Source organism: Notothenia coriiceps, unplaced genomic scaffold (genome assembly GCF_000735185.1).
Source record: "Notothenia coriiceps isolate Sejong01 unplaced genomic scaffold, NC01 NC01_scaffold00001944, whole genome shotgun sequence".
Taxonomy (NCBI): domain Eukaryota; kingdom Metazoa; phylum Chordata; class Actinopteri; order Perciformes; family Nototheniidae; genus Notothenia; species Notothenia coriiceps.
Window position 1 is genome coordinate 67,859 of NW_011334645.1, and position 16,382 is coordinate 84,240.

The 16,382-nt window shown below is 41.5% G+C and overlaps 2 protein-coding genes across 2 annotated transcripts in view; one reads left to right on the plus strand and one right to left on the minus strand.

Moving 5' to 3' along the window:
- Positions 1-808: 808 nt before the first annotated feature.
- On the minus strand, positions 809-5,826 carry LOC104964811 (C2 domain-containing protein 2-like). Its single transcript, XM_010793690.1, has 2 exons — positions 5,354-5,826; positions 809-2,899 (listed from the first exon to the last, which is right to left on the minus strand). Exons 1-2 carry the CDS (start codon positions 5,643-5,645, stop codon positions 2,682-2,684), a joined length of 510 nt encoding a protein of 169 aa, XP_010791992.1. The 5' UTR covers positions 5,646-5,826; the 3' UTR covers positions 809-2,681.
- A 1,535-nt stretch (positions 5,827-7,361) lies between these two features.
- The window catches only part of prdm15 (PR domain containing 15), a 16,020-nt gene continuing 6,999 nt past the window's right edge, over positions 7,362-16,382 (plus strand). The window contains exons 1-12 of the mRNA XM_010793736.1: positions 7,362-7,383; positions 8,180-8,359; positions 8,452-8,546; positions 9,051-9,138; positions 9,253-9,420; positions 9,669-9,763; positions 9,849-9,980; positions 10,897-11,037; positions 11,241-11,404; positions 11,814-11,893; positions 13,222-13,250; positions 13,549-13,640. Of these exons, the coding sequence (XP_010792038.1) occupies positions 7,362-7,383; positions 8,180-8,359; positions 8,452-8,546; positions 9,051-9,138; positions 9,253-9,420; positions 9,669-9,763; positions 9,849-9,980; positions 10,897-11,037; positions 11,241-11,404; positions 11,814-11,893; positions 13,222-13,250; positions 13,549-13,640 (1,286 nt within the window). The remainder of the gene's footprint in view (positions 7,384-8,179; positions 8,360-8,451; positions 8,547-9,050; positions 9,139-9,252; positions 9,421-9,668; positions 9,764-9,848; positions 9,981-10,896; positions 11,038-11,240; positions 11,405-11,813; positions 11,894-13,221; positions 13,251-13,548; positions 13,641-16,382) is intronic.

A 16,382-nucleotide genomic window follows, 5' to 3' on the forward strand; every position in this document is an offset into this window, starting at 1 on the left:
TCGACTAGGAAATTTGAGGTTGTATTGAAGTTTACTAAGCAAAAACTATATTTAAAAGAACATACCTCTTAATTGTCATTTAAGTTCCACAAAACCTTGTAAAAAATAATTTAGAAAAAAATATCACTTGTAGGCTGCTTGTTTGCTATAAAAGTACTGCATTATAAGTAAAATTACAGAAGTCTTTTCAGTCAAATGTGCTCAAAGTAACACATTTTAAAATACTCCTTATGCTGAATGAACCCTTACAATAATATATATAATTATATATTTTAAGGGATTATTATTTCCTATATTTTTGTTGTAGCTGGCACAGCTGATAATAATAATAAAATGGTACTCTCGGATAGCCATTTTGCTCTGCCATAGTCCTATAATACATAATTTTAATTAAGTGGAAATGTCTGCCGTTTTTCATTTAAATATATATTTATATTTTTGCTCTTCAAATAAAGTACCAAATAAATGTTTTTATCATGACACAAGAAAACATGATGGATTTTGCAACACTAGAATGATAAAAAAAAAACACATAAAAACAATTCTCGATTTTCTAAATGAGCAAATATTAGTACACTTGCAATTTTTTCGTTTTTAGAAGATATACCTCTTCAAAATCACTTTATGCATTTTTAAGAGTGAGATATGATTTCACTCAAAAGTACATCATTTGCTATAGCCTGATAAAAAACATTTAATAGATATTGAAAGAGGACCTAATTTAAGCACCAGAAGTGGAACAGCAAATCAACATGTACAGTTTTAAAGACACAGGATCAATGGGGAGCACTCACTACCACATACTCAGTACTTTAATCAATATTTATTGCTGAAAAGGAATTACCTCAATGTTTATATTAGTTACAATCCCTGCAGGGAAATGACTGCAACAACAGCTAAGTCGGTCCGTTTCTGTGCACAGAGCATATGCCAATAAAAAAACATCAGGAAGTAGTTTCTTAAACACACAGCACTACTGCTTACTGAATGTACACCAGTAGATGCCTGCAGGCTGCCATTAGCAAAGGCTCTGAAGCTGAACATGATTAAAACCACTCTTTTCCTCATCTCTAACTCAGAGTGCAAAGGTAATCACATTTTCTTCATCCCCAATCTGGGCCCACAATGTTTTAAAACAGACATTAGTCAACAATGGTAAAAGACAAATGACAACCCACAGTATATCTGCAGGACAGTATCATGAACAGCGAGTGAGGCTTTTTAATTCTCAGATAGTCTAACAATGTAAACACTCAGTTAACAGATATGTTATGTGCATAGGCTTCTTGATTATAGATGCTGCTGATGTTGCAGGAACATGGGTGTACCCTTGTCTCATTTCAACAGTTTGCTACAGTCCTCCAGTCCTCTGATGTGGCGTTAGATGCAGCCTCAAGAACCAAAAGTCCACCTGTGACATCATCCTCAGAAAAAAGTGTCAGGCAATCCGTTAGTGCTGCATCATTCTCTGAGTACACTCGCTTATTAAAGAAACAGTAGTTAACATGTTGGACAGAAATGTCTTCAAAAAGCTGCTCACAAAAAGAAAATACAATCATTAGCTGGATTTAAAAAAAAAAAAGTCTGTTCACACTCATGTGTTCGTTCATAGTTACATCTTATAAAAACAATAAGATATCCAATAAACAATTTCATTTTCAGATAAAATGAATGTAGACTGCGTTCCAATGCGATGGTTATGGCCGAGTCCCTGCACAGAGGTTCATTCATTCCCTTTTGACACATTAACAACCCTGATGATAGTAGTGAACAGTAGTGAACAGGAAGAATCTTTTCGGAAGACAAAGGAGAAAGTTGCATATCATTTAAAAAAACACATTTAGCCGAGTTTCATGTTCTTTTTTTTCCTATTGGAAGGGTAATAACTTATTCATGATAACATGTTCCCTGTGCATGCCAATCATCCATGACTTATACTTCTATGTTAGACATAACGCTGACATTATGCGGATAGCTTCGTTTTACAGCTTTTATATGCACGGTAGATATAGCTGTAGTTCTGATCTTGTTATCTTGGAATACCATTACAAGGATTTCGAATGAACTGATTTAAATACCATATTTCATAGTTTTAGTGTCAAAAAGTAGTCGTATTACTATCTCCCACATTTAAAAGATGGTCTCCCTTTGTTAATGTTTTCAAAATGAATCTCTGTCACCAGAGCAGATCCTGTCATTGCACTTTAAATAAAGATTCCAAAACTGTGCAAATCATACAAATACCACTCTATAGTTCATCTTTGGTCCTGTTGGTCCTCCGTAGGAAATGTACGGATTGCAGCAGGGAGAGTTTACTCTTCCCCCTCAGTGTCTGTGAGGTAAAGAGTGACAGCCGGTCCCTTCTGTCAGTAACAAGGCCACAAAAGCACTTAAAAGACTTCAAAATGTTGCATAAAATCAGATAAAGGAAACATGCAAAATACCATTAATCCCCACACACACACACACACACACACACACACACACACACACACACACCTGTCTCTCACAGGTAGCAGGAAACGACAGTAAAAACAGTTTTCCATTTGCACAGCTTTCCCATTCACAATGCAGGAGTCCCAGTATATATTGGGGGGGGTCAATTAGCCAGGGAGTTAGCCAGTGCAAGTTTGAGGTGGAGGTGATGGTAGTTGTTGTAGGAGAGACTGAGGAGAGCAGGGTCACACATGTGGCTCCCCCGTAGAGGTAGGGCCGTTGGCTTTGCTCTTCCTGCTCTTGCGGGTGAGCATGCGGCTGAGTGTGGCGGTGCGGCTGGCCCGCTCCACGGCGGCCGGAGACTCCAGGTACACCAGGTCATTGTGAGACTGGCTCATCCCCGGGTCCTTGCGCTGGTGACGGCGGCGGAAAAACAGCTTGGCACTCTTCTGGAGGAAGCTGCCTGTAGAGGGGGATAAAGGACAGGAAACATACAATGTGATATCATGAGACAAGGACTGTGTCAAGACGACACCACTCAAGGCTGAATCAAGCTTTGGAGGAAGCAGACATTTGAAGACAGCTAAAGCAGCAATGACTTTATGTTAGTTGGAGAATGTGGATTATTGATGGAGATAAAATCTTGCGTGTGTGGGACGGGTTGGGGAAAATGTATTCTATTTCTCTTTGACTACAAGTCTTTCGTCTGTAAAAGGTCCGTCCAGATTTGGATAATGAAAATCAAACTTGGAAAAACCTTTATCACTGTCTTCACCAGCTAACACACAACGAACCAACAGAGAGCAGCCACAGTGTCCAACCTTACAGCGAGCATTACTCCTTCTTTTCAGCACATAAGGAGTTTCTGGGCCCATCTGTGGACACGATGAGGTTGATTAAAGAAAAAACACTAAAAACGGTTGTACCGTATGTCATTTTAGTTTTACATTCAACATGTCTATTTACGAGCTTGAATAGAGCCTTAAATGGCTGTTGTCTAAAGAAATACATTTTTTGTTACTTAAATTGTAGTCATTACATTTTTTTTTTTTTTTTAAAGGTCCCCTATTATACTGTTTTTCATCACTATATTATAGGCCTCAGATATATACAAAACATGTCTCTGAAGTGTTTGTCTGAAACACCAAACAGATCATTGCAGCATTACCCATAATCCCCTCTGTTTCAGCCCTGTTTCCAAAGTGCTGATTCTCTGTCTGTTAGTTTAGATGAAAATAAGGAGCCCCTCCCCACGCCCCTCTGAGAGAGATTTGGTTACAAAGAACTCAATGGTGCTCTAGGAGGAGATTCAGGTGATAAGGGGGGGGGGGTTACCTTGGTTGCTGATTGGCTAATGGTTACAAAAGACAAAACATTGTTATGACATCATAAAGTGGCCAAAATCTGATCAGCTCATTTTCAGACAGGTTTTTATAGAAATGGATCAGGACAAAAAGAGAGAGAATCTTTGTTCCTGAAACTTTCAGAGTCTCTTTCCACAGAGGACACATGTTGATGTAGAAGAGACATGAAGAAGAGGGGACACATGTTGATGTAGAAGAGACATGAAGAAGAGGGGACACATGTTGATGTAGAAGAGACATGAAGAAGAGGGGACACATGTTGATGTAGAAGAGACATGAAAAAGTGGATTTTGCATAATAGGTAACCTTTAAAACAAACTACCAGAAACAATCTTACGCAGCCACCACAGGAATCTAACAGTACAAATATTATAATGCTAATAATCTGCAACTGCACACAAATACTTACTTACTGTACATATACTACGTTTTCACAGAATGAAAAGATATAAAAGCTGGCAAGATTATAAATAAAGCTTTGAAGTTTACAACTATTTGGTACAGCTCTAATAATTAAATTGAGAACAAATTAATGACACATTGGTTACATCATTATCCTCCATATAGGAGAAGGCTGAACAATATACTAAACAATACTTTATTAGTAAGGCTATGAGGAAATGTTTGATCTAGTGTAATAGCACATTTCCACAACAGCGGAAAAACGCCATTAGATTTGTAATCCAACCACTTAATCTGATATTAGAGACTAAAATCGTGAGAGTGATCTTCTGGAAGTCCGAGGCTACAATACCTTACCTTTGATAAAATAAATCATATTGTTAGTGAATATCTCAAAATACACGTTAATACTGTGCAACCCCACAACAGGTATTCTAAAGTTCTAAAATGTATCAACTACATGATTTAGTATTATCTAAATGACTTGACATAAACTTAAAATAATCTTGACATTCTAGAATAACTACTTCCTCTACTACACATACTAGAGTACCAAGGATACTACAAGTAACTGGTGAAGGAACTTACTCATCAGGACATAATGTGAGCTTAGCACTGCTCTCCTCTGAGACGGCAGTTTAAAAGGAAAGGATCAAACATTAAGAAGGGAAGAGAGAAAAGAACACAAAAACAAACTGCATCATCGAGGAGCAAGAGATATGATTTTGGAGATTTAAATTATAATCATTTATAAAATAATCGGCTATAAAGATATGTCACCATGTCCACACTTACAAGTGGCTTCAGGTAGTCAGTGGTAGAGATACATAGGGATTTATCCATTTTGATAAAAAGCACACGCAATAAGTTGATCATGGTGAATTCTCATTATTATATAATGAGAATATAATATAATCCTTAAGAGTAAATGAAACGGGATCATCTTAAAAACAGGAAAATACTTAACTTACTTTAGGATTTAACTCATTTTAGTCTGTTTTCCCCCCAAAATAAAATAGACATACGCTAGAAAGAGATGTGTGTTAAGTGATTCCAGGATATTTAAGCTGCATTTTAAAAGTTGTATGCATTATATTTATGATAACTGTCCTCTTACTACTATCCTGACAGTATCCTCTGAGAGCTCTCACCTCGTCTCTTCTTGCAGCTGGCCTCAGACACACACATTGACAGCGAGGTGTGTTCCAGCTCCTCTCCTGTTTGGCTCTCCCAGTCTTCCGGGGGCCTGCCCATCCCACTGGGGCCCCCCTGGGGCTCGGAGCTGTCTGGAGGGCTGCTGGGTCCTGAGGCCATGGCAGCCGTCACATCCTGAGTGGAGCTGGCTTCGGACATGGAGGCATCCATCGCTGCAGCGTAGCCCGCCATCAGAGCCAGCTCATCATCCTGAGACAAGGGCGTCTGGGTAATAAAGCACAACCCCATTATCAAAATCAGTTGCTAGTTCAGCAGGATTTCCTTTGTTTAACATTTGCCTATGATACAAATACTTCCTCTGGAATCATGAATGACCCAACTATTTGCATTAGCAGATATAAGGACCTGTGTCCGCCTGTCCTTTAATGTCATTATGACTGGCAGAAACCAAACTGTTTTCAACTTAAAAGCCTAGTTTCAATCATCATTCCATAATGGAAACATGAAGAGACTCTTGTTTCTTTCCTCTGTCATGATCAACAGGTTAGGGAACACAACCGCTACAAAAGAGTTGACCTAAAGCAGGGGTGGGGAACCTTTTTCCTCTCAAGGGCCATTTCCATTTTTTAACATCCTCCGAGGGCCCTACAAATTATTGACCTCTGCTTAAAAATACTAAAATCACAGCCCATTAATTTCGCCTTTCTTTCATGCTGTGCAAAGAAAAAGCAACCTCTTAATCCAGATATCTCACCATGACTCGCGCATGCATTCACGTGCACGGTGTGGCATGACCACCAAAACAGAAAGATATGGACACAAGATGTGTGCAAATGTATTTAGTTTCCTATCCATGTGAACATGATTTAAGTGGGGGGGGGGGACCTAACCTCCTCTGCGGGGGTCCGGGGGGCATGCTTCCCTGGGAAGATTTTTTTTTAAATGTTGAAGTTAAAAGCATCAATCTGGTGCACTTTGAGAGCAACATTAGGAGCTCTATGGATACATCTCAACACCCATATGAAACAAAACTGTAAGCCGTTTTATTTTTCTTTATGGATATTTTACAAATCACTCCCCTTTCAAACTGTATTCTTGTTTATTAATAACAACTTTTTTTTACTGTCATATAGTATTTTATACCCGTTTACTTTGTTTTCTTATTTTTTTTATAACTATAATGATCATATAAAGATGTGCCTTTACCTCACTGGTTGTAAAAAAAGCTTCTTATATTCGTTAGCATAGCTAGCTAACCAGATGCTAATAACAACAAAGTTATTGACTGTATGATCAGTGTGACAGATGGACAGATCGCCACTGGGCTCACAACTAAAGACACAGCCACGCAAAAACTGCGGCATGCTCCTTATCTGAAGTGCCGGAGCCGTGCTCTCCGTCAGAACTGCACCCCTGTCAGACGAGACCATGNGAAAGCAAAATGAAGAGATCTATGGATAAATCTCTCAGCATCCATATGAAAAACAGAACTGGAAGCAGATTAACTTTTTCTTTATGGATATTTTACTAATCACTCCCCTTTTAAACTGTATTCTTGTGTTACTGTCCTATAGTATTTCATACCCGTTTTTCATTTATTCTCTTATTTTTTGTATTCCTCGCAAATACTTGTTTACATAAATGGTGACCAAACCGTTTGAGACCCACTGAGATAAGTTACACTAAAGTTAACTTTCTAAACACTGAGAGTCCTTACCTCACTGAGCTGACGTTATAAGATCCTCTCAGTCTGACAGGAGTGGACTCTCCTCCACCTTGGTGTAGAAACAGCTATTTTTATATATCCGTTAGCATAGCTAGCTAACCAGATGCTAACAACAACATTCCACGTTACCGGTCGCGCACTCACAAAATGCGCTCGTGCCACACACACACAGAGCCGAGCTTGAAACGTTTTCACTTATATGATTTTTTTTTTTTTAACGGCAAAGTGGGGGGGCACAGTGACTCATTTGGGGGGTCATGGCCCGCGAATGACCCCCCATGACGCCGACCCTGGGTGAGGGTAACATAGAGTCAGGCAGGCAGGAGCAGGGACATGTGACAGCACAACGTTTTATTACTGTGGTATTCTGATTAAATAATCAAGATTCACTTTATTATCCATATAATCATGTAAATATGCCTTAAACTCTAAGCAATTCAAAGTCTTTGAATAACTAAACACTTTGTTGAGGAACAATATTTTCAAACCTCTTTTTAAAAAAACAGGTAATCTTATATCAGAAGGTAAAAAGAATATATAAATAAGTCTGTAACGCTGAGTCCAACAGCTTTTCATATTTACTCATGAAGATATCCACGATAATCTTAATAACATCAATTCACCACAATTTAATAAATAGTTTTTTAACGTGATCCACAATCAAATCTATATTGTTTCATCCCTCCCTTATTGTTACTTAACAAGTGACAGAAAGCGGTTCTTTGAGTTACAAACTTTGAGTTACAAACTTTTGAACATTTGTTGAACAAAGTTAAATCCGGGTTCGTGTCCACTGTCCTGTTCTGACAGTCATCATTAACACAAGTGTGTGTGTGTGTGTGTGTGTGTGTGTGTGTGTGTGTGTGTGTGTGTGTGTGTGTGTGTGTGTGTGTGTGTGTGTGTGTGTGTGTGTGTGTGTGTGTGTGATTTTTCCCATGAATAATTGTTGGTTTATTCTATCCTTATTTATCTAATAATAAATAACTTTGCGCTGCATTTTTTTTCTAAAAAGTGCTGCATAACCAAAGTTTATTTTCTGCTATTATTATTGATGACTTTGTATTATTATTTGACATTGTGATCCTGATGTGTGCAGATGTGAAGCTGCAGCGTTCGGGGCCCTCAGAGGCAGACGGCAGCCTGCTGAGCTCTGCAGGCAGTGGGGGGGTCCTGAAGAGACACAAAGCTCGAGAGCACAAGAGGGTGTACCGCTGCTCCCTCTGCAGCAAGGTCTTCCAGAACAGCAGCAACCTCAACAGACACGTGCGCTCTCATGGTGCGTGCATGGAGTTCTGAGTAAGGGGATATGTCAATGATTCATGTGTGGAGATCACCTTTTCAGGATTCCCTTCCTGTATGTTCTCACAGGGGATAAGCTGTTCAAATGTGATGAATGTGACAAATTGTTCAGCCGCAAGGAGAGTCTGAAGCAGCACATCTCCTACAAGCACAGCAAGAACATGGTGAGTTCACTGCTCAAGGCTTAAAGAGGCCCTGATCTGCTTTATGGGGTTTACTCTCCTGTAGTGGTCTATAGATGTGAGTGCATGTAAACGGTCTGCAAAGACTAAATTCATGTGTTCCCTCCAGAGGGAGTTTCTCTCCCACTGATCCCTCCCCGTGGAGTGACATCAATAATCAACACTTGCGCTCCAAACCCATTGTTTATGATAAAGTGAGTGGTGGGTCATCTCTAAGCGGTTGACGAATCACAACAGAGCCGGTCAGCTAACCAATCAGAGCAGACTGGGCTCTGGGCTCTTTCAGACAGAGGGTGAAAAGAGGTGCTGCAGCACAGGCAGTATGAGAAGAGTAAAGAGCTCTTTGAACATTAAAGCATGGGGACATGTCACAGTAGAGACACTACATACTGATATGAACCTAAAGATGAGCATAGTAGAGCCCCTTTAAAAAGTCTCCTGCTAGGTTACGTGTTTATGTGACTTATTTTCATGTGTTCCTGACAGCCTGACCACGATTACAAATATAAATGCAACACGTGTGAGAAATCCTTTCGCCTGGAAAATGCCTTAAAGTTCCACAACTGTCGCACAGGTCAGACAAGCTTCTTTTTTTTTGGTGGTTTAATTGAAGGTTATCTTGTCTGGTTTCTTTTTGCAAATTGTGATTGCATCCCTACCAGGCCTTATCTTCTCCTCCTCTCTCCAGACGACAAGACGTTCCAGTGTGATATCTGCTCGCGGTTCTTCTCCACCAACAGTAACCTTTCCAAGCACAAGAAGAAGCACGGAGAGAAGCTCTACTCCTGTGAAATCTGCAACAAGATGTTCTACCGCAAAGACGTGATGCAGGAGCACCACAGGAGGCACGGTGTGGGTGAGAGAGGGGGGATCCATTCAGTTCTGTTCATGTTGGTCATGCTATGTTTTCAGAATGGGAAATGTAGGAGAAATAGATAACTGAGTGTGGAATGCTAAGTTTGTGTTAAGACAAAAGCTAGACAGGCTTTTCTGAGCGCTGCACGTTTTTTGTGTGGCCACTCTGAGCGATGCTAGATGCCACCCTATTCTTCCTGTGGGATTTGAAGCTCTTTGCTTAACTAATACCATAATGCATCTGGACAGGACCAAAGCACATGAAGAGAGAGGAGCTGGAGGCTAACGGAGAGGAGGGGACCAGGTACAGGAAGGAGCCGTCCCCGTGTCCCATCTGCGGCAAGGTGAGCACTGCACCCCGCACAGGAACCCTGAGGGAATAACAAAGTACTTCCTCTGTGACGTGTGTGTGTGTGTGTGTGTGCCCAGGTGTTCTCCTGCAGGAGCAACATGAACAAGCATCTGCTGACTCACGGCGATAAGAAGTACACCTGTGAGATCTGCGCACGCAAGTTCTTCCGCGTGGACGTGCTCAGAGATCACATCCACGTTCACTTCAAGGTGAGGCAGAGGGCAACAAACTCTACACACACATTTGTGTATGTACGTTACACAGCTGTAGATTATCTTCTTGCTGACGTAGGTTAGCTATCATCCGGATATAAGGCACAGGCATGAGACCACAGACAACTCTACTTATATTTCAGCGGTTGTGAATCCATGCCTCTTCTCCAAAACAACCCTTTTTATTATAAAATAGAGCCGGAGCAGCTTTAAGCACATACAGTATTTTTGCTTATTTGTGCATAAAATATCTATCAGTTAGAAAATCATTACTCAAATAGTGTGCTCGGTGTGATATTTCACTTCACTACCATTTTTAGAGGGAAATCATCTTCTTTCACTGCACTATTTATATTTAATACAGTTTAATTTATTTCTTGATTCAGATTAATAATACAAAACAAAATCAACAAATGAACAGATATGTATTATTATTGAAGCAAGCCACAAGCCCCCTTAGAGTATACCCAGTTATTAAAATGAACTCCTTCTTTACCAGCTGCAACATTAATGTAATGCATCAATATTTATAATCCAAAGACACACACACACACAAAACTGGAAGAGAAACCAAAATGATCTTTTACACCCTCATTAAGTGAACCAAGAATTTCAGAATCAAATCATTCCTCAATACGTAGTAACACTTCTACTATAATACAATGAGTAGCAATGCATGACAACACAAGTACTTGTCTGTAAAGCCCTAAGATGGTGTATTGATCTGCGCTCACAGACATGTTGAGTCTGTCAGTAGCCGATCCTTCAGGTTGTAAACATCAACCAAATATATGTTGTGGACTCTTATGACTATATTCTCCAGGATCTCTTGTTCCCATGTTTGAAAAAAACTTGCATTCACTTGGATGTTATGTGTGAGCTGAATGATTTCATAGAGTGGTGTTTTTTGCAGGATATAGCTTTGATGGACGAGCAGGAGAGGGAATGCTTCATCAAGAAGATCGGCATCTCAGCGTGCGACAGCGACGACACGGACGATGAAGAGGAGGAGGACGACCCCGAGCACCACAAGTACAACTGCAAGAAATGCCAGGTGAGTCTGCAACACTTCCATACACACTCCAAGTTCTTTATCTTATCATATCCAGCTGATTCAGGGGGTAGAAGCATGTTCTTGAATATAAATGTTTTGTCTTTCCCCAGTTATCTAGAGCAGAGTTCATCAACATGCCCAAGGCTGTCTGATTAAACAGTGAGGAGCAGAGATTAATAAAGACAGTTGTTCTGTGTCTCTAGCTGTCATTTGCAAAGGGCAGAGAGTACCTGAAGCACATCCTGGATCAGCACAAGGAGCGAGGCTACGGCTGCGGGATCTGTAACCGCCGCTTCGCCCTGAAGGCCACCTACAACGCTCACCTGGTGATCCACAGAGAGCAGCTGCCGGACCCCGCCGTGCAGAAGTAAACACAAACATCTTCCGACTCTCACTTTAGTTGTTGTCTATATGTTTGTTTAGCCTTGTCCAGTCAAGTTGAGTTTTTGGATGAGCATGGAGACAGGAGGTCTGCTGTCTGCTGATCATATAGAACAGTATTACTTACACTACTTTAATGTTGCTGATGAAGAGTCCATGTGAAAACTATTTTCATGTCCACAAATATACTTATCACAAACTAGGAGAGGAAGATGAAGAGAAGCAGACGGGTTAGAGAATGGATTTGAATGGATTAACAAATATGTTGCTAATCAATGTAAACGTAGTGTTATCACTGTTTAGAAGGTACAGCACGGACAATTGTTGAACTATGAGATGAACAATCTGCGGTATAGGTTTTGTAATAATTTGTAATCTGCTCATGTGTCCTAAAGGTACATCCATCCGTGTGAAATTTGTGGCAGAATCTTCAACAGCATTGGTAACCTGGAAAGGCACAAGATCATCCACACTGGTGAGCAACACAGACCCGGGACAGTATGTTCCAATACATGTGAACTTTCCTCAACTCATGCTTCTATTGGCTAGTGCTACAGCACATTGCACGTGATAGGCTAAGGGACAGGACATCTCTAAGCGGTTGACCAATCACAACAGAGCCGGCCAGCTAATCAATCAGAGCAGACTGGGCTCTGGTTTCAGACAGAAGGTGAAAAGAGGTGCTGCAGCACTGTATGAGAAGAGCTTTTTGAACATTAAAGCATGGAGACATGTCACAGGAGAGGAACACACTGCAGAGGGGCTGTGATCATGAACCATGCATATTGATTTAACCATCTGATGGGGGGTCTCTTTAAGTCTTGGGATGATAGTTGCATGTTTTAATCAAGAGTGTACTTCACAAAGTTCCAACGATGTAAACATATATATATATATATATATATATATATATATATAGGATTTGTGTTTATAAAATGTGAAATCCGAAAACTACATTTTAAAAATAAATAATATCTTAAGTTCCTACGAAGTGTGCCTTGCTTTTCTCCTCTTGGAACGTATCATTAACATAAAGGCGCAAATTTGTAATGACACGGTTCGGTATACCTGCATTAATATATGGAATATTACTGTAGACAAAAATCAGTCAGTTGTATAAGTATACAATCTCTTAAATGTACATGTTTAGTAGAGATATAAAAACACGAGTAATAAATATGAATTACGGTTATAGGGATTCTATTCTAATCTAATATAATATATATAAAAATTAAATAAATTAATTGATACATAACATATATGATATATAGTATATTATATATATACGCGCGCTTTATTACACCTAATAGGTTTCCCCGTTTCTATTCAGTGACTTGTGCACCCGTTAATGGTGTAAATTACGAGGTTCTCAATGTTTATATGACCACACATGTGGTAAATACATGTAATAAAAGTCAGACCCACACGGTAGTATTGTAGTGCATGTACTAGTCAGGGAGTGGCCTCATTGGGTGTGAAATGGTTGATAGTAAGGATGTCTGTGATGCTACACCGTGATATATTTTATAGCTTCTCACATCGTGTACATCTGTGTTTTCTAGTTGTGCAGCATTGTCTTTTAGTGCTTGTATATATAGGCGTGCTTTACTAAAGACCTCTAATGGTTTACATCTATTCAGAGAGGTGCCTCATACACATCACTATATCAGCTGACGGGCAGAATATTGTTTTCATAATTTAGAGAAATAGCAACGCAGCTTGAGCAGTCGAAACCGTGTATATAACAATGCCGTTTCTATGTGAATGTATGTTTCCAAGATAGAAAAGCAAGCTACTCATCCAGGGTGCAGAGCCACGGCTGCTGCGGAATAGTGATCAATCAATTTATTCTTATTTTCGCAAGGATAGGAACAGCATGAGATGTGTAGCACGGCATTCACATGTGCATCTATGACAACGCAATCCGGCCAATCCCAGCGTGCCGCGGCGCAAATCGTAGCTGGAGGAGTCTGTTCGCCATACGTGTGGGAAGGTGACGCTCCATCGCCGTGTTACCTTCTCTCCTGTGCAGAAACACAGCCTGTTAGGATCATGCATAAGAGGGTCTTTTCTGGCTGCAGGCATGAAGAACGTAAGCACGCTCTGAGGCACCCATGAAGCTCCCACAAGGAGCATCAAGGAGCGTACGAGTGGCAAGGAGTGAGCCGCAAAGTTCGCCCAGAAGGTGAGGTCAACATGCCTGAACACTACAAGAGACACACCAGGTCAGGTCCGATGTGTGGTTCACAAGAAAGATAAACAAGGGCTTTGATACATCGTAGAACCTAGCACTAGAAACTGTCCACAAATGTTACCTTTAGGGTCATTTTAAAAGTAATCGTGAACAAGTACGTCAGGTTTGATTAACCCACAATTTTAAAGCTCACCTATTTTACGATTTGTTATCTTTTCAAATTTACAGCCAGAATATTCATTAATATCGCAACTAGCTGCAGTGCCCGTCTAAAACATGTCCTTGAAGACTCGCTCTGTGTTCCGCGTTGCAGCTTTCTCTTTGAGCAATGTCAAACCTGGAACGTAGGCTACTGCCGGGCCCCAACAGCTATATTTATTAGAAAGTGTAGATACGGAAATATTGAAATTAAGTCTTCTATTCCAGTTAAGATGTTCCCCGAAGTACTAACATGGGAAAAGCTTTTCCCCCCCCCAAAAAAGCCCCCAAAAAAAAACTTTTGAAATTAATTGGAAAACCCCCTCAAAAATCCTGGGTAAGACTAAACACTTTAAAGGCAAAAGGTGGGGTTAAACTTTCCCTTAACCCCTACAGCCGCCCAACCCCTTTCACAGGAGGGGGGGAAATTTGTTTTTTTTACCTGGGGTTTTTTTGTAAAGCCCCAAATCCCAAAACAAGGGAAAAATTTTTTTTCCCCAGAAATTTTTTCTTCCCCAAAAAAAACAAAAAATAAAAAAAAACCCCATTTTTTCCCAAATACAAAAATAATTCCCCCCCCCCCAATTATAATTAAAATTTCCTTGAAACAATTGGGGGGAAAAATTAAGTCCCCGGTTTTTCCACCTCACACCAACCCCCTTTTTTTCCCCCCCAAAGGAGGGTTTTTTTGGGGAGGATGTTTTGGAAGGAAGGTTCCCGCTTTTTTTTAAAAAAAAACAAAGGTCCCCGGGTTTTTTTAGGGAGGGGGGGGGAAGGTAGGGGGGAAAAAGAGGGCCCCAAAAAAAGAACCCAGGTTTTTTTAGGGGTGGGGGGGGGGAAAAGCCCCTTTAAAAAGTGAAAAAAGGTGGGGGGTGTTTTTTTTTTTTTTTTTTGGAAGGGCCCTTTTTTTCTTTTTTTTTTTTTTGAAAAAAGTTGTTCCCCCCCCCCCCCCAGGGGGGTTTATTTTTTATTTTTTGGGGGGGCCCCGCTGGGGGCGGGAAATTTTTTTTTTTTTTGGGGGGGGAAGGAGGAAGTTTTTTTTTTTTCCCCCAAGGAGGGTGGGGGGGGATTGTTTTTTTATTTTACCAACCCCTGAAAGGCCCTCCCCCTTGTCCCCCCAAAAAAACCGAAAAGTTCCCCGCAAACCCCCTTGGGGGGGGGGGTGGGGCAAAGGGCCCGGTTAAAAAAGAAAGGAGGAGAAATTCCCTTGGGTTCCCCCCCCCCCCCCCCAGACCGATCCCCGTAGGCCCCTTTTTCCCCCACCCGGGAATTTTGGATTTTTTTGGTGGGTTTGGGGCCCGGGGGGGGAAGAAGGGGTCCCATGAACAAGGTAAATTTGGGGGGGGGGCCCCCCGCAGGGGCCCAAAAAAAAATTGGAGGGGGGGAAAAAAAAATTTTTTTTTTGGGGGGGGGTTACAAGGGTTCCCAAAGGAAGGAAAAAGGGAAGGTTTTTTAAAATAAAAAAACGTGGGGATACCCGGTTGCCCCCTTTTTTTGAAACTGGGAAAAAAAAAAGCCAGTGGGAGGTGGGAAAAAATGGACAAGGGGGTGGGGGGGGGGTTGAAAATTGTTTGGCCCCCCCCCTGGCCCCAGGGGGGGGCCCCCCCCCTTTTTTCCCCGTTTGGTGAAAAGGTGGGAGCCACCCCTTGGGGCCCAGCCCGAGTTTTCTTTTTGGCAACCCAATTACCCTGGGGAAAGGGCCTTTGGGTTCCCCCAAAGGGGGGCCTTTTTTAACTTGGGGAAACCCCCCGAACCACAGGAAAAAAAAACCTTCCCCCCCCCGTTTGCCCAAAAGTAAAAGGGTCCCCCCTAAAAACCCCCCCCGGGAATAGGGAAGGACCCCCCCCGGAATGCAAAATGGGGAAAAGTTGAAGGGGGGGTTCCCCGCTTCGGCCCACCCGAATCCCTGGAAGGTAAGTGGAATGGGGTCCCCCCGTAAAGACGGGGGAAGTGAGAAATGTTTTCCCCCCTGAAAGGTGGAGTTTAGAAGGGCCAGACCCCCTTTCTTTGGGTGGGGGAAAACCCGGGGGATTTTTGAAAAAAATATAAAATTGGTTTTTTTTTTACCCTGAAAATAGGAGAGTGGGAAAGTCTCAAGTGGATGAAACCCACCCCAGGAGAGAGATATATTATATAAATACCCGGGACTTTTCGGGGAGACGCGGGGGGAAGATTGGAAAAAAACAGCCCCGTCCCCCAATAATTGGGGGGGTGGGAGGAAGGAGAAATCCCCCCAACCTTTTTTTTCCCCCAAGAAGGCAGTATGGCCCCCCCTTTTGGGGGGGGCCCACCAACCCCCCATGAAAAAAAAAGCTTCCCAAAGTCCCTTTCCCCTTTCCTCCCCTTGGTTTGGAAAAAGTTCTCTTTGTTTTGGGAGCGGTTTTTTAAGAATTTGGCTTTTTCCCATTCCCAAGGGGGTTTCCTTTTTTTTTTTTTATTTTTTTTTATGGCAAAATGGGGGGAAAGAAACCCCAAGATTTGAACACCAGAAGACCCCTTGGGGGGTGGGGACGGGATAAACTGGGCCAGATGGGGTTGGGGAGCGGCTTGCCTGAGTGATACGAGGGCCCCT

What these genes read in the sequence shown, in the direction of transcription:
- LOC104964811 (XM_010793690.1), bottom strand. Translation starts at nt 5,645, where the DNA reads ATGGGGTTGTGCTTTATTACCCAGACGCCCTTGTCTCAGGATGATGAG. An exon ending in CAGCTGCAAGAAGAGACGAG is followed by an intron (nt 2,900 to 5,353) that starts GTGAGAGCTCTC and finishes CCCCCTCTACAG; the next exon opens with GCAGCTTCCTCCAGAAGAGT.